The sequence below is a fragment of the Pteropus vampyrus genome, unplaced genomic scaffold, assembly GCF_000151845.1.
Source record: "Pteropus vampyrus isolate Shadow unplaced genomic scaffold, Pvam_2.0 Scaffold226, whole genome shotgun sequence".
Classification (NCBI taxonomy): domain Eukaryota; kingdom Metazoa; phylum Chordata; class Mammalia; order Chiroptera; family Pteropodidae; genus Pteropus; species Pteropus vampyrus.
In genome coordinates, this window is record NW_011889007.1 from 1,709,672 (window position 1) to 1,730,091 (window position 20,420).

The following is a 20,420-nucleotide window of genomic DNA, read 5'->3' on the forward strand; positions in this document are numbered from 1 at the left end:
TCTTTATCCATTGATCCATTGACGGACAGCCAGGTCGCCTCCATATCTTGGCTACTGTAAATAATACTGCAATTAACATATGGATTCACATGTCCCTTCAAAGTAGCATTTTGGGTTTCTTCACATAAATACCTGGAAGTGGGATTACTGGGTCCTTTTTTGTCTCTTGTTACAGCTTTTGATTTAAAGTCTATTTTGGCTAATTTAAGTATTGCTACTCCAGCTTTTTTGTTTGTTTGTTTCCATGTTTCTGAAACATCTTTTTTCATCCCTTTACTTGCAGTCCGTGTGTGTCTTTCGATCTGAAGTGAGTCTCTCGTAGGCAGCATATGTAAGGATCTTGTTTTCTTATCCATTCAGAAACCCTATCTTTTGATTAGCGTATTTAATCCATTTACATTTAAAGTAATTGTTGATAGATATGTAGTTATTGCCATTTAATTCATTGTTTTGATCTTTTTTTTTCTTCTCAAAAGTCCCTCTAATAATTCCTGTAATGCTGGCTTGGCGATGAACTCCTTTAGCTTTTTCTCATCCGTGAAGCTCTTTATCTGTCCCTTGATTCTAAAGGATGGCTTTGCTGGGTAGAGTAATCTTGGTTGTAGGTCCTTGCTTTTCACCATTTTGAATACTGCCTGCCAGTGCCTTCTGGCCTGCAGTTTCTGTTGAGAAATCAGCTGACAGTCTTATGGGAGCTCCCTTGTAGACCACTAACTGCTCTTTTTCTGCTTTTAAGATTCTCTCTTCGTCTTTAACTTTTGGCATTTTAATTATGATGTATCTTGGTGTGGGCCTTTTGGGGTTCATCTTGTTTGAGTCTCTGCGCTTCCTGGGCTTGTATGTCTATTTCCTTCACCAGATTAGGGAAGCTTTCAGTCATTTCTTGAAATATATTTTCAATTCCTTGCCGCCTTCTCCTTCTGGTACCCCTATGATGAGAATGTTGGTATGCTTGATATTGTCCCAGAGGCCTCTTAAATTCTCTTCATTTTTTGGATTCTTTTTTCTCGTTGCTGTTCTGATTGGGTGTTTTCTCCTACCTTATCTTTGAATCACTGATCTGATCATCTAATCTACGCTTGATTGCTCTTAAGGTATTCTTCATTTCAGTTCTTGTATTCTTCATTTCTGACTGGCTCTTTTTATGTTTTCTATCTCTTTGTTAAAGTTCTCACTGAGTTCATCTACTCTTCCCCTAAGTTCATTGAACATCTTCTAATGGGCGTTTTGAACTCTGAGGCTGGTAGATTGTTTATCTCCATTTTGTTTATTCTGTTTCTGGAGCTTCATTCTATTCCTTCATGTGGGACATGTTTCTTCGTCTAACCATTTTGGCTGCTTTCTTGAGTGTGTTTTTGTGTATTAGGTAGGACATTGCAGAATGTCTCCCGGTCTCAGTAGAGTGGCCTTACGTAGTAGGTGTGCTGTGGGTCCCAGTGGCACAGTCTTCCCTGGTCACCTGAGCCAGGTGCTCCAGGTGTGTTTCTTGTGTGGGTTGTGTGTGCCATCCTGTTGTAGTTGAGCCTTGGTTGCTGTTTGTTCATTATAGGAGGGATTGACCCTTGGATTGATTGGTTGTGATGACCGGCCATGACTACATGGGAGGAGCTGTTTTGCAGGGGTTGACCCTCTAGAGCAGGATTCATTTTAGCTGGTCTGTGGTACCTTCCCTGTCTGCCTTTTGGGTGTGTTGTCCTCAGATGTGACCCCAGGTGGTGCTCCGACTCAGGCCGAAGCTGGCCACTGGGCCTGCAGGCCGGGTTCTTCTAGGAGGGGCCCTGCTGAAGGCCAAGATCAGCTGCAGACTGTGCCCTGCCTTGGACCACCTGGCTTGAGCCACCACACAATCTGCAGATGGCCACTACCCACGCTGGGCTTGGAAGTGCCTGAAAGGCCAAGCCATAAACCACGGCCAGCTGCGCTAGTTCCAGGCTTGGGGCTGCACAGCATGGGGTTACAGAGCATGTCAAGGCCAGATGCTGTTTGTTTAGGTTTTATGTGGGGCCGGGACCCCTCACTCTTCCAGGGGGGCGGTCTCCACAGCCGAGATATTTCTCCCAATTCTCACCTGCCACATGCAGATCTGGAACCAACCCATTTCGTGTCTCTGCCTCTCTCTTATCAGTCTTGAGGTGCCCTCTCCTATGTGTCCTCAGTTGTAGGAGTTCTGTTCATCTTGGCTTCAGGTGACTCCCAATGACAGCTATCCTGTAGTTCAGTTGTAATTTTTATGTGGTTGTGAGAGGAGGCAGGCACAGTGTTTACCTACTCCGCCATCTTGACTGGAAGCTCTCTGCTCAAAGGGTGTGTGTGTGTGTGTGTGTGTGTGTGTGTGTGTGTGTGTGTGTGTGTGTGTGTGTGTGTGTGTGTGTGTGTGTGTGTGTGTGTGTGTACACGTACATACTGGGGTAGGGCCATTCACAGGTAGGTGGGAAAGCCTCCGGATTTGTGAGTGCTAGAATATAGAGTACACTTGGATTCTTGTGACTCATTTATGACTCATTTCTTCTTCTCCAGTTCAGTCTCCCCTGTTTCCAACATCTCAAAAAGGATGCACAGAGGAGGAAGGGTTTGTTAATGGTTTCCTGACAAGCTGGTTACTGGTGAGTCATACGTTTTTTCCAAATCATTATTCCTTTGGCCAAAAGTTGGGCATGTTATCTTTCAGTAACCTGGAGCTTCACAGCCAAACCAGGTCTTCAGGCACCTCAGGCTCTTTGGGCATCTGATGGAGGGTGAGGGGCCACCCAGACAGAGTCAGTGTATGTCAGTATTTAGTACATTGCAAAGCTTCCTGCAGGGTCACCATCTACATCATTCTGCTGATAGTTTTAAATGGAAGCTGCGTAAAGACATGCTTATTTTCTAAATTCAAGCAATTGACGGTGGCCATCAGGAAATCATTCATACATTCACCAAGTGTTTCTCTGATTTTTACAATGTCCCAGGCCTATGCTCCTTTGAGATTGAGGACTGAGCCCTGTTCTGAGAGCAGAGCTCAGAACTCTGATGTACAGAGTACACCTGCTTTGGATTCTCTGTCCCTGTTCTTGTCATCCTTGGCCCTTTTCTTATGTGGCCTTGGTGGGAGTGGTCCTTGGCTAGGCCATGTTTTTGATGATTTTAGGACTTGGTGACCTTCGAGGACGTGGCCGTTGAGTTTACCCAGGAAGAGTGGGCTTTGCTGGACCCTTCCCAAAGGAAACTGTACAGAGATGTGATGCTGGAGACCTGCAGGAACCTGGCCTCACTCGGTAAAGCTGATATCACTCCTACATCTGTTTAATGCAGAAACAAGTCTCTCGTTCTTTTTTTTTTAATTGAGGTAACATTCACACAACAGAAAATTCGCTTTCTTAAGTATTTGAAAGTACGGAGTTCGGTGGCTTCGATGTATTCAGTGTTGCCCCACCATCAACACTGTCTAACTGCGGAACGTTGTCATGGCCCTCAGAGGGAGCCCATCCCCACTAACCGGTCGGCATCTGTCACACCCCACCCCAACTGCTGGCTGTCACTGATTTGCTTTCTGTCTTTTTTCATGTGCCTATTTAGAACATTTCATATCATTGGATCATAAAATATGTGATCTTTTGTACCTGGCTTTCAGGCAGCATAAGAAAGGTCTAGCTATGTTGTCACATGTATCAGTTTTTTATTCCTTTTTGTGACCAACATTCCATTTTATGGATATACCATACATTTTGTTTATCCATTCATTGGTCAATAAACATTTAGGTTGTTTCCACATATTGGCTATTATAAATAATGCTCCTATGAATATCTGTGTACAATTTTTATTTAAACTTATGTTTTTAGTTTTCTTGGGTATATATCTAGGAGTCGAATGCTCGGTCACTTATTACTGTTTAGCTTTTTCAGAAACTGCCAACCTTGTTTTCCATAGCATCTGCACCAAAGTATGAGGGTTCCGATTTCTTCACATCTTCCCCAACATTTGTGTTTCTTTTTTTTTTTTGATTATAGCCATTCACTTGGGTATGAAGCGGTACCTCATTGTTTTGATTTGCATTTTCCTATGACTAACAACATTGAGCATTTTTCATGTACTTATTGACTACTTGTACATCTTCTTTGGAGAAATGTCTGTTCAAGTCCTTTGCCCATTTTTAAATTCAGTTATTTATCTTTTTGTTCTTGAATTCTAAAAGTTCATTATATATTCTGAATTCTAGACCCTTAGTTGAAATATGATTTGCAACCAACCTCTCCTAGTCCGTGGTGTTTTTCTACTTTCTTTTTTTTTAAATTTATGTTTACGTAGAGTTGGTATACAACATCATATTGGTTATATTAGTTTCAGGTGTACAATACAGTGATTCAGCATTTCCATATCGTATAATGTGATTACTCCACTAAGTCTAGTAATCATCTGTCATCATGCAAATGTATCACAATATTATTCCCCTTCATCTTGTTCACCCATCCCTCCACCTCTTCCCTTAAGGTAACCAGCCCTTTGGTCTCTTTTTCTGTGTGTCTGTTCTAGTTTTGTTTTATTTATTCGTTTGTTTTTTTAGATTTCACACGTAAGTGAAATCATACAGTATTTGTCTTTCTCTACCTGACTTATTTCACTGAACATAACACCCTCTAGATTCACCCATGTTGCAAATGCCAAGATTTGTTTTTCTTGTCGTGTAATATTCCACTGCATATAGGTACCATTCTTGTTCATTCATCTGTCAAGGGTCACCTAGCTTGCTTCCTTATCTTAGCTATTGTAAATAATGCTGCATTGAACATAGGTGTATGTATCTTTTTGAATTAGTGTTTTTGTTTTCTTTGGATAAATACCCAGAAATGAAATTGCTGGGTCTTATGGTATATCTAATTTTAGTTTTTTGAGGAATCTCCATACTGTTTTCCAGAGGGGCTGTACCAGTTTGCAATCCCACCAACAGGGCACGAGGGTCCCCTTTTCTCCACTTCCTTACCAACACATGTTATTCGTTGACTTTTTGATAACAGCCATTCTGACTGGTGCGAAATGATATCTCGTTGTGGTTTTGATTTGCATTTTCTTGATGTTGAGCATGTTTTCCTCGAGCAAGAAAACAAAAACAAAAATCAACAAATGGGATTTCATTGTACTAAAAAGCTTCTGCACGGTGAAGGAAACTATCAACAAAACAGACTGAATGGGAGAATATATTCGCAAATCATATATTTGATGAGGGGTTGATATCTAAAATATATAAGAAACATACAACTCGATAACAACAAAAAAAATAATCCAGTCGAAAAATGGGCAGAAGACATGAAAAGACATGTCTCTGAAGACGACATGCAGATGGTCAACAGTCATATGAAATGATGCTCTTTCCATTTTTTTGATTATATCCTTTGATACACAAAACTTTCAATTTTGTGAAGTCCAATTTATTATTTTTTTCTTTTTTAGTTTGTGCTTTTGGTGTCATGCTCAAGAAATTATTGCCAAATCCAAAGTCACGAACATTTACACCTATGTTTTCTTCCAAGAATTTTCTAGTTTTAGCTCGTCATTTAGGTTTTTGATCCTTTTTTCAGTTAATTTCTTATACAGTTTGGAGAAAGTGTCCACTTTACTGTTTTGCATATGTCTGCTGAGTCGTCCTGCACTTTTCATAGAAGAGACTATTCTTTCCCCATTGCATGTTTTTTTTTTTTAACCCTTGTCAGAAGATATTTGACCATAGATGTATGAGTTCATGTATACTCAGTTCTGTTTCACTGATCTCTGTATCTGTCATTGTGCCAGGACCACGCTGTGTTTGTTGCCGTTTCTTTAAAGTAAGTTTTGACGTCATGAGGTGTGAATCTCTATTCTGTTCTTTTTCAAGACTGTTTTATCTACTTGGGATCCCTTGCAATTCCATATAAATTTTAGGATCAGCTCATCCATTTTTGCAGGAGAAAATGCAGTTGGAATTTTGGTGGTGATTGCATCGAATCTATAGATAGCTTTAGTTATTATTGTCGTCTTAATATTAAGTTTTCCAATACTCATTTTTAAATTGATTCTCTTGTGGTCAGATAAGATACTTGTATGATTTCATTGTTATTAAATTTAGTCAGACTCGTTTTGTGTCCTAACATATGATCTGTAGTGGAGAGTGTTCCGTATGCATTTGAGATGCGTATCTATTCTGTTGTTGGATGGAGTATTCTATGTCTTTTAGGTCCAGTTAGAGGATTGGTTAAGTCCTCTCTTTCGTTGTTGATCTTCTAACTAGCTTTTCTACCTATTTAATGTGGGGTGTTGATCTGTACTTTTTACTGCAAAACTCTTTCTCCCTGCGATTCTGTCAATTTTGAATTTATGTATTTTTGAACTCTTTCGTTAGATACATATATGTGTATAATCATATCATCTTGATGAATTTACCTTTTTATTATTAAATGATATCATTATTTGTGTCTTAAAGTCTGTTCTGCCTGAAATTAATACACCTGCACAATCTCTCTTTTGGCTGCTGTTTTCATGTAATATTTTTTTCCAGCAGTTGACTTTCAACCAGTTAATGTCTTTAGGTCTAAAGTGAGTCTCTTACATATAACATATAATTGGATTATTTTTTTATCCACTCTACCAAAATCTGCCTTTTAATTGGACATAGATTATTCTTACATTTAAGGTAATTACTGATAAAGAAGGACCTATTTATTCCATTTTGTTACTTGTTTTCTATTTAATCCTCAATTTCTCCGTCATCATTTACTTTTGTGTTCAGTATTTGTTAGTAGGCCATTTTAATTCCCTTCTCATATCTTTTTGTTTTTCAGTTTTGTCTTTTTTTCTTTTTTTAGTGGCCATCCAGGGGATTGCAGTTAGCATTTTAATTTGTAATTATCGATTTGGATTTAATACCAGCTTTGTTCAATAGCATACAAAAATTTTGCTCCTATATAGATATGTGTCCCCACACCCACCCTTCTGCTTGATATTGCTTTGTCACAAATTATATCTATATACGTTGTGTGACCATTAACATAGATTTATAATTGTTTTAGCCATTTGTCTTTTAAGTTATATAGAAAAAAAGAGGACTGTAAACCTAAAATAAATAACCAATTATTATTGACATTACCTATGTATTTTCCTTTATCAATGTTCTTTATTTTTTTATGTGGATTTGAGTTAATATACATTTTCCTTTTATTTCAGTCTGAGTTTTCCATTAGCATTTCTTGCTGGGTAGTTATAGTAGTGATTTCTTGCTGGGTAGTTATAGTAGTGATCCCATCAAATTTAGTTAAATTTTTAGCCATTATGTCTTCAAATATTCTTTGTACCTCATTCTCTTTTCTACTTAAGGAACCTCCACTATGTGTATGTTAGCTTGTTTGATGATATCCCACAGGTCTTTTAGGCTCTGCTCAAATTTTTTTTTCATTTTTTTTCTTTCTATTCCTCAGACTACGTGACATAAATTATTCTGTCTCATGGTCATTAATTCCTTATTCTGCCAACTCAGATAAATACCCAGAAATGAAATTGCTGGGTCTTATGGTATATCTAATTTTAGTTTTTTGAGGAATCTCCATACTGTTTTCCAGAGGGGCTGTACCAATTTGCAATCCCACCAACAGGGCACGAGGGTCCCCTTTTCTCCACTTCCTTACCAACACATGTTATTCGTTGACTTTTTGATAACAGCCATTCTGACTGGTGCGAAACGATATCTCGTTGTGGTTTTGATTTGCATTTTCTTGATGTTGAGCATGTTTTCCTCGAGCAAGAAAACAAAAACAAAAATCAACAAATGGGATTTCATTGTACTAAAAAGCTTCTGCACGGTGAAGGAAACTATCAACAAAACAGACTGAATGGGAGAATATATTCGCAAATCATATATTTGATGAGGGGTTGATATCTAAAATATATAAGAAACATACAACTCGATAACAACAAAAAAAATAATCCAGTCGAAAAATGGGCAGAAGACATGAAAAGACATGTCTCTGAAGACGACATGCAGATGGTCAACAGTCATATGAAATGATGCTCTTTCCATTTTTTTGATTATATCCTTTGATACACAAAACTTTCAATTTTGTGAAGTCCAATTTATTATTTTTTTCTTTTTTAGTTTGTGCTTTTGGTGTCATGCTCAAGAAATTATTGCCAAATCCAAAGTCACGAACATTTACACCTATGTTTTCTTCCAAGAATTTTCTAGTTTTAGCTCGTCATTTAGGTTTTTGATCCTTTTTTCAGTTAATTTCTTATACAGTTTGGAGAAAGTGTCCACTTTACTGTTTTGCATATGTCTGCTGAGTCGTCCTGCACTTTTCATAGAAGAGACTATTCTTTCCCCATTGCATGTTTTTTTTTTTTAACCCTTGTCAGAAGATATTTGACCATAGATGTATGAGTTCATGTATACTCAGTTCTGTTTCACTGATCTCTGTATCTGTCATTGTGCCAGGACCACGCTGTGTTTGTTGCCGTTTCTTTAAAGTAAGTTTTGACGTCATGAGGTGTGAATCTCTATTCTGTTCTTTTTCAAGACTGTTTTATCTACTTGGGATCCCTTGCAATTCCATATAAATTTTAGGATCAGCTCATCCATTTTTGCAGGAGAAAATGCAGTTGGAATTTTGGTGGTGATTGCATCGAATCTATAGATAGCTTTAGTTATTATTGTCGTCTTAATATTAAGTTTTCCAATACTCATTTTTAAATTGATTCTCTTGTGGTCAGATAAGATACTTGTATGATTTCATTGTTATTAAATTTAGTCAGACTCGTTTTGTGTCCTAACATATGATCTGTAGTGGAGAGTGTTCCGTATGCATTTGAGATGCGTATCTATTCTGTTGTTGGATGGAGTATTCTATGTCTTTTAGGTCCAGTTAGAGGATTGGTTAAGTCCTCTCTTTCGTTGTTGATCTTCTAACTAGCTTTTCTACCTATTTAATGTGGGGTGTTGATCTGTACTTTTTACTGCAAAACTCTTTCTCCCTGCGATTCTGTCAATTTTGAATTTATGTATTTTTGAACTCTTTCGTTAGATACATATATGTGTATAATCATATCATCTTGATGAATTTACCTTTTTATTATTAAATGATATCATTATTTGTGTCTTAAAGTCTGTTCTGCCTGAAATTAATACACCTGCACAATCTCTCTTTTGGCTGCTGTTTTCATGTAATATTTTTTTCCAGCAGTTGACTTTCAACCAGTTAATGTCTTTAGGTCTAAAGTGAGTCTCTTACATATAACATATAATTGGATTATTTTTTTATCCACTCTACCAAAATCTGCCTTTTAATTGGACATAGATTATTCTTACATTTAAGGTAATTACTGATAAAGAAGGACCTATTTATTCCATTTTGTTACTTGTTTTCTATTTAATCCTCAATTTCTCCGTCATCATTTACTTTTGTGTTCAGTATTTGTTAGTAGGCCATTTTAATTCCCTTCTCATATCTTTTTGTTTTTCAGTTTTGTCTTTTTTTCTTTTTTTAGTGGCCATCCAGGGGATTGCAGTTAGCATTTTAATTTGTAATTATCGATTTGGATTTAATACCAGCTTTGTTCAATAGCATACAAAAATTTTGCTCCTATATAGCTATGTGTCCCCACACCCACCCTTCTGCTTGATATTGCTTTGTCACAAATTATATCTATATACGTTGTGTGACCATTAACATAGATTTATAATTGTTTTAGCCATTCGTCTTTTAAGTTATATAGAAAAAAAGAGGACTGTAAACCTAAAATAAATAACCAATTATTATTGACATTACCTATGTATTTTCCTTTATCAATGTTCTTTATTTTTTTATGTGGATTTGAGTTAATATACATTTTCCTTTTATTTCAGTCTGAGTTTTCCATTAGCATTTCTTGCTGGGTAGTTATAGTAGTGATCTGTATGTATCTCTTTCAGTTTAACCTATTTGGGCTTTGTTGATCTCCTTGGCTGTGTACATTTGTGTTTTCCCATCAAATTTAGTTAAATTTTTAGCCATTATGTCTTCAAATATTCTTTGTACCTCATTCTCTTTTCTACTTAAGGAACCTCCATTATGTGTATGTTAGTTTGTTTGATGATATCCCACAGGTCTTTTAGGCTCTGCTCAAATTTTTTTTTCATTTTTTTTCTTTCTATTCCTCAGACTACGTGACATAAATTATTCTGTCTCATGGTCATTAATTCCTTATTCTGCCAACTCAGATCTGCTGTTAAACTCTAAATTTGTGTTATGTATTTTGTAACTCCAAAAAATCCATATAGTTTTTCTTCAGTAATTTCTATCTCTGACATGTTTTCTGCTTGATCAGAATTTGTTCTTAACTATTTCCTTTAGGTCTTTGTCATGGTTTCCTTTAGGTCTTTGAGCATATTTAAAATAGTTGTTTTCAATTCTTTATCTAGTAAATTCAGTATTTAGGCTTCCTCAGGTACAATTGTTACCATTTTTTTCCCACCGTAATAGGCCATACATTTGTGTCTTTCCCTCATAATTTTCCGTGTTGAAAACTGTATATTTGGAATATTATAATATGGCAATTCTGGAATCAGATTTTCGCATCCCCAGGGTTTTGGTGTTGCTTGTTGTAGTTGGTGTCGTATAGGTGTTTAGCGATATTTCTAAATTAATTCATAATGTATGTATTTGTCGTGTACGGCCACTGAAGCTCTGCCGTGTTAGCTTAATGGTTACTGGGTGGTTTGTCAGAGATTGTCGTGAACGCGTGGAGCAATAGTGACAAAACTCTCAGTCTCTGCAGACGGGCTCTGTGTGTGTAAAGGGGGACTGCTTTCAGAATCAGCCAGGCAGATTATAACTCTGCCATAGCCTTCACATCCTGCTTGTGTAGAGCCTCGGGGACAGCCAGTGTTGAGGACGAATGCCTCCTCAGGTCTTTTCTGAGCATGTGCCCAACCTGGGTATTCCTGAGGCTTACTAGATTTAAAGTGTCAATGTAACGAATATCCAAAACCTGTGAAGAATTTTTATAAGAGTTTATTGGAGCAACTCTGACAATTGCCAGGAAGCAAGATCACAAGTCCTCAGGAGAATGACAGTCTTACGCATTCGAAATTAAGGAGGGAACACGAGGAAGATTACATGAAGGTGGGAGAAAGCTAGGCAGGAATCAGATTACAGGGTAGTTAACAAAATTATGTGCTCACTTGAGGGTACTCATGCACAAGAACAAGTGGCAGGGCTTGCTTACAAATCTTTCACTGAAGAAGTTAAAGGCCTGGGGCGTGACTGCCCACCATGACCTGCCCAGTTAGGAATTTATGATTTATCACAGCCCTGCTTTTTCATTGACAAAGAGGATATGAAGTAGCTTTGCAAAAATTCCCTAGAACATCTTATTTCACACTTTTCCTCCCAAGTTTTTGGTTAGTTTTTTATTTCCTTTGAGTGCCAGTGGCTGATGTATTTGCCTTTAAATATGTTCAGCACACACCCACTGGGTAGTCAGTTCAACCCTCGGAGAGTTTGGGATTTGATAAATAAAGGCAAGCCCTTCGAGTCAAAACAAATAATCACAGTTCCTTGAGATAAAAGTCCATTCTGCTCCTTCCAGTACTGGCAATATGGGGTGTTGTCGTCAAGGTAATGGCTAAAACTGGAATGTAGTGATGGATGACAGAGATATTCTCCACCTTCACAAGCTTTCTGACCGATACCTTCCGTACGAACTGAATATGTCTGTTTCTTATCTGACAGAAGAATGGTTAAAAGCTTTAAAAGCTTTAAAACTTCTGAAGTATGATTTAAACTTTTGCATGGGCTTTGGGACTACAGTTGACCTTTGAATAACATGGGTTTGAACTGTGTGGGTCCACTTTTATGTGGATTTTCTTCGATGAATGTATACTTGGACCTTCGTGTCCCAGGATTCACATTGCAGATTCAACCAACCACAGACTGAAAACAGTATTTCCAGTCCATGGTTGGGAATCCGTGAATGCAGAGGGCTAATGGTGTGCATGGCTCTATGCCATTTTATATAAGGGACTTAAACACCTGTGGATTTTGGTGTTCACAGGAGGCTTTGGGATCAATCTCCTGTGGATGTTAAGGGACAACACGTTTTGGAGGAGTCAAAAGTTACATGCAGATTTTTGACTGTGCAGGTATTTGGCAGCTCCAACCCTCTGGTTTTTCAACAGTTAAATGTATTTATGTCCTATCATCCACATATTGAGTGAGGATGCTTGTATTGTTGTTCCTTGAGAGTTACAATATTGATTAGAATTTAAGTGTAATTATTCCACTGCTCCAAAAGTCACACTTGGCCATCTTAATTGTCGACTTCAGGTTTATGGAGTTGCTTGTCAACTGCACAGTCTCCCTTCAACATGTCTTTTCTCCATGATTAGGGTATCATGTTAATGAACCCAGCCTCATCTCTCATTTGGAGCAAGAAGACAAGGTGATGACAGAGCAAAGAGGAATTCTCCCAGGCACCTGTCCAGGTGAGCACCAGGTGGAGATTAGTCCTTATGAGGAGTATCTGCGCCAGTGATTTGGGACATGGGAGTGTTACATTAGGAAATACAATCAGGGAACTTTGTATAATGTCCTTTCTGATGGGGATGGCTTAGAACATTTGGTATGAGCTTCCTCATCTACCTTTTTTTCCTTTTTTAATTTCCGTTCAACATCTCCTACTTTACTTTGGACTCAAGGAGGGAGGGAGGATGTCTCTTTAAAAAATATTTAAGTTCCATATGAGCTTTTTGTTCACCTCCTTCCTACTTAACGTCCCCGAAAATTTTTTTCTTTTGTGAATCTCTGATAAATCTTAATCCTTTTAGAATTCCGCTTTTAATACCTACAGTTTGCATACTCACATCCTTTTCATTGCCAAATTCCTCAAAAACCCTAATTCCTTAGTCTGCTTTTACACGTGGTGCATTTTACTGTTTCTTTTCTCCATCAACTTAAATTTCTTTTCATTGTGTTTCAGATTTGGAGACTGTACTTAAAGACAGATGGTTAACTCCTAAGAAGCACGGTTTTAGAAAAAAACGTTCTAATGGTATAAAAGCGGTAAGACTAACAAGGGGTGATTCTTGGTTTTTCACAATAGGGAACTTCATAAGTTAGAAAAGCCACAAAATAAACAGGAGAGTCTCATTTGCACATGAGAAAATGGTGTCTCTGGAGAGATGCTGTGAAATAGTTGTGAATTTGGAGAAAATTATAAGTTAGCTCCAAACTTGTTTCTCTACAGAGTTTCCACAAGTAAATGTTTCCTTAAATTTGACCGTCGAATCGTGCAGTGGTCTTAAAATTATTTAAAAAATGCTCTGTGACTATGATAAGGACTTGTGGTAAAGCATGTATCTTATTGAGCTTCTAAGAGCTCAAACTGGGCAGAAGTTGTATACAAGCACTGAAAACAGTGAAAACTTCACTTATTCATAATGTAACAGTTTCAAAAACATTATAAATTATAGTTGCCATTCATCTCTTAATCGACAGGAGAGAAATCATCTTGGAGTGAAACTCAATGAATGTAATCAGTGTTTTAAAGTCTTCAGCACAAAATCTAACCTTACCCAGCACAAGAGAACTCATACTGGAGAGAAACCCTATGACTGCAATCAGTGTGGAAAGTCCTTCAGCAGTAGATCTTATCTTACCATTCATAAGAGAATACATAACGGGGAGAAACCCTATGAATGCAATGACTGTGGGAAAACCTTTAATGACCCCTCATCTCTCAGATTACATGTAAGGATTCACACTGGAGAAAAACCTTATGAATGTAACCAGTGCTTTCATGTTTTTCGCACTAGTTGTAACCTCAAAAGCCACAAGAGAATTCATACGAGGGAGAATCATCATGAATGTAATCAGTGTGGAAAGGCCTTCAGCACAAGGTCCTCCCTTACCGGGCACAATAGTATTCATACTGGGGAGAAACCTTACGAGTGCCATGATTGTGGGAAAACTTTTAGGAAGAGCTCGTATCTGACACAGCACATGAGAACTCACACTGGAGAAAAACCCTATGTATGTAATCAGTGTGGCAAATCCTTCAGCAGTAGCTTTTCTCTTACTGTGCACAAGAGAATTCATACTGGGGAGAAACCCTACGAATGCAGTAACTGTGGGAAAGCTTTTAATAATCTCTCAGCTGTTAAGAAGCATGTGAGAACTCACACTGGAGAAAAACCCTATGAGTGTAATCACTGTGGAAAATCTTTCACTACTAACTCTTACCTTTCTGTGCATAAGAGAATACATAATAGGTGGATATGAATATTCTAGTAACTAGAATATTTACTAGGAAAGCATTCATTGATTCTTATTCCTCAGACAACTTGCGGCGAGTCCTGCTAGCTGTATGAGTTACCTGTTGCTGCATATCAGATTTTCCTCAGAAACATAGTGGCTTCAAACAACAGACATTATCTCACAATTTCTGTGGGTCAGGAGTTCAGAAATGGCTTAATTTTGTATGAGGCTCAGGATCTCTCATGAGGGTGCAGTTAGGATGGTCACCAGGAGCTACAGGTATCTGCGTTTTTAGTGCTGATGGATGTCCTTCCAGAGTGCCTCACTCACAGGCTGGGCAAGTCAGTGCTGGTTGCGAGCGGGGAACTTTGACTTCCTTACCACATAAGACTCTCCATAGGCCTAAGTATATTTATGATGTAACAACAGGTTCCCCAAGAGCATTTGACCTAAGACAGAGCTAATGCTGAAGCCAGGTTGTCTTTTAATACCTAGCCTTAGAAGGACATGCTATCACTTCTTCTATATTGTATCGGACACACAGACCAATTCTGATACAGTGGGCGGAGACTACACAGGTGTGTATAGTAGGAGATCACCGGGAACCACCTGAGAAGCGAGCCATGAAATCAATGAAGAAAGGCCTTCAGCCTTTCGATCTCTTTGATATGAAGTATTCAGTAACTCTCATGTCAATTCACTCTAGAGAAAAACCTCATAAATGTGATCTGCGATAAGCTTTCAGTGCAGACTCAGTCATGTGCACAGAAGATTTTGTGTTGGGGAGAAACCTAGGGCGTATGGTTGCTATGGCACGGCCTTCGGTGAGCTCTGAGGAGTCATGTGACGGTTCACGCTAAGGGGGAAATCTTATACCAGAATACAGAAGCCTTCAGGCACACTCATCCCTTAGAACACGTGCAAGCAGTCACTATGGAGAAACACTCAGGTAAGGGATGTGAAAATCCTACACCGCCGTTACTTATATTACTGAGCAGAACACGATGAGCTACTCTGAATGTAATGGGAAGCCTTAAACGCTCTCTCAATTTTTAAGAGATACGAGGGTTTATTCTGGAGATGAAGTCCCATTAAATATCACCAGTATTGGAAAGTCTTCCATTTTTTTTCCCATTCCTGAGAAAACAACTCACTGCAAAGAAATCCAGGGATGTAAAGAACAAGGGGCATCTTCAGCGGTGCCTCTCATAGCAGAGGAAGCACGAAACTCTTCCCTGGATGTGAAACCTGGGCGTGTGTTAACTTTGGAAGATCTTTCAGTGATTCTTGTCTTTGTTGACTTGTGAGAACTCACATTAGAGGGAGACCCTAGGGATATAATCAACACAGACAAATCTCAGCTTCACCTCTTCACTGAGTGGCCACAAAATAATTTAACCTGGAAGTGAAAATTGTAAATGCGATAAGTGTACTGTTACCTTTGACAGTACCTAATCCTTAGGCTGATCCATTTGCTCATTAATTCTCAGTTTTGTTTTAGTATAAACATTTATGTCTATAGCTACACCCTAAAATAAACCTGAAATTATGTTCCATAGTTTTGTATGTAACATGTTTATTATCTACTTTTTAAAAATATCAGTACATACTCAAAAAGGTATTTCTGAATATCCCCTGAGTGATTTAAACATAATGAAAGTTAGACTGTGTATGCACTATATACTTTTCTCTAATTTAATGACGTTTTTGTTAAGTGGACTTTGTGATGTTGATTCTTTATCTTTCTTTCCTGGTATCGAATTTACTTTTAGCTTCTTTCCCAATGTCCATTCTCCCCCACTTACTTACATAAAGAAAACAAACCATTCTGTTTAAGTTGTCAACGAGCAATATTGAAAGCACTCAGTATTAAAGGCTTTCCCGAAGCCCAGATATGTGTTGTCCTGGTCTGCTGGCCATGAGAAGTGGTAGAAGTCACTGGGGAAACGTCATCTGTCTTGTTTGCCTATGTTTTAGTCATCTGAACTATTTTTTTCTCTTGAAAGTGGGCTTGGCCTGGAATTGGAAGAGTTAGTTATATTTTGATTATGATGACAAAAAATGTAGCAAAAAATCACAAAGATATGGGCTCCCCAAAAGCTTTGATTGGCTGTGTTAACTCTGGACTGCTTAATCTTAGATTTTTCCTTAACATGATTAAAAGTAACCTCTAAGAGAGAGCCAAAGTGATTTTTTTTGGGTTTATTTTTCAGGTGGTGTTCTGTTAATATCCAGCTGAATGCAATATCTAACTGGTAAACCTATTGGTCCAACTTTATAAATGTCCTCTTTGTTTGAAAACGTTGTGTATTCTGTAATTTTTGAATGTAGGCTATATGTGCTTATTAAATCAAGTTAATTGTGTTTTCCGATATAGTATGCACAGAGTTTTTCCTCAAACTTAATTTAGTGATAGTCTTCCATTTTGGTTATAAATTAAAAGATTCATTTTTGTAATTTCGTCATTTTTTTCTGTATATGTTTTGATGTAATGTAACTAAGCACATGCAGCATTAGTTTTTTTCTTGTGAATTGTTTCTTTTACGTAGGGGCCATATTTTTATAGCCACATATTTCACTACATTAATAAATAAGCATTTATATAGCCCTTCCCATATACTGGACACTTCTGAATGCCTTATGAATATTAAATTTGAATATTCAATAAAAGCTTATGAAGTGTGTGTTGTTAATATCCTCATTTTACAGTTGAGAAAACTGGCATGGTACACTTAGGTTACATGCCTGAGTTCATTGACTAGTAAATGGTAGAGCCCAGATTTGAGTTGAGACAGTGTGCACTTAACTACTAGCCTCTTTATTTCTAAAAGGCAAACACTGTTTTGAGGCACTGGTGTCTGTAGCAATGAATGAAACTCATATTTTGCCATTGAAGCATTTATATTCTACTGGGAGAAGGACAGATTACAGAAAAATCAAGAAAATACAAGTGTTATGTGGAAAATTCAAGTACTGTGAGATAGTTAAGGGGGATTTGGATCTTGCTATTTTATACAGAATAGGAAAGGAAAGCCTCTTAGGGGACACTTGAACAGAGACCCTAATGAGGTGGGACAGCGAGTCATATGAATTTGGCAGGCAAGAGCAGGGTTGACATGCCAAGGCCCACCATGTGGAGGTCAGTATCAATGGAGTAGAACAAGTCGGGGATGTTGAAAGAGTGGTAGACGATAATTTGGTCATAGACTTAGTAGATCGCTATCTTAAGGGTTTTGTGGGTCATTGTTAGGGCTTTCCCTTATACTTCCAGTGAGTTGGCATGTTAAGAATCCCAGCAGGAAACAACTGACTTGGACAATTTGTGGCTACTCATAGAATTATAGAGAGGATGTAGAAAAAGCCCCAAAGGATAGTTGTTACCTAGTAGCTGATAAGGGCAGGTCTCTATTAAGCACCCCTGAGCCTGAAGGGGCAGGTGCGGGGAACAATTACTGAAATCTGGAGACGAGAGAGTTGTATTTCAGCAGGTGAGAGGTGGTCAGAGGTAACATGCAGCCCCAGGTTCTGTAAGAAATCAACTCGGGCAAGACTTCTTTCATCCTTTTGATTTAATTCCTAGGCTCCCCTTGACCGAACCCAACCAGAAGCCATAAGGTAAGAAAGCCCATTGACATAGTTCATCTTGACTAACTTCCTGAGTGCAGCAAGATAGTCAAAGTGGATCCACTGGGGCAAGTGCAAGTTCAGAAACGTTCATCCCTGTTCCTTCTTGGAATCCACTTTTGTCAGTCACCTGAATGGAAACTTTGTATCCCTGCATAGCAGTTCTTTAAGCTACTGTAGTGTCCAGGGTGTTGCCAAAGTATTGATATTCCCACATGTACTCTAAAAAGTTGCCTCCACAGGTGTTATTTATGTATGATAGGTCCTGGGGCTCTTGGGAAGAACGCACAAAAAATGTAACCTAAGGGTCCTGGTGAATTTTATGACTGCTATGAGACAAGCACAGAGGGAAGGAAGACACCTGTCATTCCAGAAGATGTGGGGTTTCTGTTATGCAATGTTGGCACAGGAGACATTTGGTACTCAGATGTCTCGATATCTTTCTTAAATGTGGTTGATACACAAGTGTAGCAGCTGTATCCTGAGAAGAGCATGGTGCCAGGGGTTTCTAGACCAGCAGAGGTGCTAGCCGAGCATGGAGGGAATCTAGAATGGGACAGTAAAGGAGTGTGCTGATATACCTCTAGTTGTTAGAGGCATCAATTGCAACATCATGAAAAGCTGCTGTCAAGAGCTATCAATTATTTATCCTAGTGATCTTCCTCTTGTTTCTCGAGGCAACAAGACCAACCATAATGCTGTGTGCACTTTAAGAAGCAAGTGCATCTGGGCCATATAAGTGGTGGGCCATAATGGAGACATATATTTCTAATTCTTTTCAGGACCGTCGTTCACTCCCCCAGCTGTTCAAAGTGTTGGCTGCTAATGGCTTATGCTGCCATCCTCCCTGGGAATTCCCTTGGGCCAAAGGAAAGTGCCGTACCTAGAGTTATGGCCACTCTCCAGGGACAACCCACTTCTAATGACTGGTTCATGTGAGGAGTACAAAGGCCCAGTTCCTTTGCCTCAATCTGAGACACTCCTGAAGAGCCACCCCAGCTCCAGAGCTCCCCATGGGATCAACTGCAATCTGTTTTTAACTGATTACAGTTCATTCTCTTATTCTTTCCAATCCTGGTTCTCTCCTTAAGAGATACTCAATAGAACTCACTAAGCAAAAATCTCCGCCTGATCTAAGCTCACACTGTCAAGTAATGAGCCTCATGGGGCTGGCAGAGACAAGGGGAACATGGAAAGAGTTGTAAAAGAATTCAAGGCTGTCTGACCAGGCGCAGATACAGGAACAGAAGGCAGCTATATTTTTAGTTAATTGTTCTTTTTCCACTTACCCCCATGAGCCTTCTTTTCTTTCTTTATCTTATGTGTAAAACACTGGCTGTGCCAAAAGTCTCAGGTTTCTAGTGGGCGTTTGATCAAATTGATACTACCCTAGGACAATACAGTAGCCAATGGGCTTTCTTTGTATCTTGTTTGAGAACATGAACTTATAACTAGGTGAAGGACAAGAGTCTGTCAAGAAGTTGAAGGGAGTAGACAGTGTGGATTATGTTCTATTTATTCTTCCAGACCCACTCTTCTCCACCTTGACTAGAGAGGTGGACTAGAGAGGTTAACCCATATGGACTACTCTAATGGGCTCATTTGCCTTAGTGCTTCTATCTAGGTTGGTCAATGAGGAGCCCAGGTAGGAGATCAGAGGAATTCAGTGGAGTGAGGTCCCATTCTGGCTGTATCCCTGCAGGAGAACTTGGGTCTGGATACTACCGTAGACCTCTTCTCAGCCCCGTAGTGCAGTCTTCTCTCTACTGTGTCCTCATATTTCAATAATTGCTCCTTCCCTTCACCTCTACTTCCTTGCTTTTCTTCCAGCCACCAAATATGCAACATCCTCTTTTGGTTTTCTTATTCTCTAGTCCCTTTAACATGGATTGTTCTGATTTCGTGATATGCCATTGCACTAATAGTATAACGAAACATACTTGCCATTTTCTAGAAGACCCCAATCGGGATCTCCTACATCACTGACCTCACCTTCCACCACTCTATTTCCTTCCTCCACTGGAGCCTCACTAGTATTCCTGTAGCTTTATTACCCAAGCATAGTTCTGCATTAGGGTCTTTGTACTGTCTAGACTGATATTCCCTCATGAAGCCACAGTTCATTGAGTCTCTGCTCAAATGTCCTCTGAACTGAGAGGCTTTCCCATCTCTAAATAAGTAAGTCTCCTGTTCCCACTTTTCTTATGTTTATTGGGAATTATTTTTCTCAGTAGCACTTATTATCATATAAACAACTCTCTTTGTTTGACTAATATTTTCCATCCCAAATCCCACTAGGTTGTAAACACCATGAAGACAAAGACTATATTTGATTCATCACTGTAGCTCTTGTGTTGCACACTGGTACAGAGACAGTGCTCCACGGCATGGCAATTCAGAGTATTCACTTTGGGGAGAGACTGGGTTCAAGTCTAGACTCTACCACTTAATAGCCTGGTTATTTCAGGCAAGTAACAAACTTTTTGTAAAATGGAAAAGTGAGTGCCTAATTCATAGACTAGTATTGAGAGTTTAGGATGTTAATATATGTAAAGCACTTATGA

The 20,420-nt window shown here is 38.7% G+C and overlaps 1 protein-coding gene across 3 annotated transcripts; it reads left to right on the forward strand.

The window, feature by feature from the left end:
* Positions 1 to 2,517: 2,517 nt before the first annotated feature.
* ZNF557 (zinc finger protein 557) lies at positions 2,518 to 16,916 on the forward strand. Of its 3 annotated transcripts, none has more exons than XM_023538564.1 (5): positions 2,518 to 2,603; positions 3,128 to 3,254; positions 12,366 to 12,461; positions 12,956 to 13,038; positions 13,474 to 16,916. In XM_023538564.1, exons 2-5 carry the CDS (start codon positions 3,221 to 3,223, stop codon positions 14,254 to 14,256), a joined length of 996 nt encoding a protein of 331 aa, XP_023394332.1. In that variant the 5' UTR covers positions 2,518 to 2,603; positions 3,128 to 3,220; the 3' UTR covers positions 14,257 to 16,916. The 3 variants fall into 3 exon arrangements, with proteins under 3 accessions (XP_023394332.1, XP_023394334.1, XP_023394333.1); XM_023538565.1 differs by lacking the exon at positions 2,518 to 2,603 and adding an exon at positions 12,032 to 12,119 and having other exon boundaries at positions 3,127 to 3,254; XM_023538566.1 differs by lacking the exon at positions 3,128 to 3,254.
* The last annotated feature ends 3,504 nt before the right edge of the window (positions 16,917 to 20,420 follow it).

Bases quoted from the DNA above. Each gene is read 5' to 3' on its own strand.
- ZNF557 (XM_023538564.1), top strand. From the start codon at position 3,221: ATGCTGGAGACCTGCAGGAACCTGGCCTCACTCG. The intron at 3,255-12,365 runs GTAAAGCTGATA...CTCCATGATTAG, and splicing joins CAGGAACCTGGCCTCACTCG to GGTATCATGTTAATGAACCC. The intron at 12,462-12,955 runs GTGAGCACCAGG...ATTGTGTTTCAG, and splicing joins TCTCCCAGGCACCTGTCCAG to ATTTGGAGACTGTACTTAAA.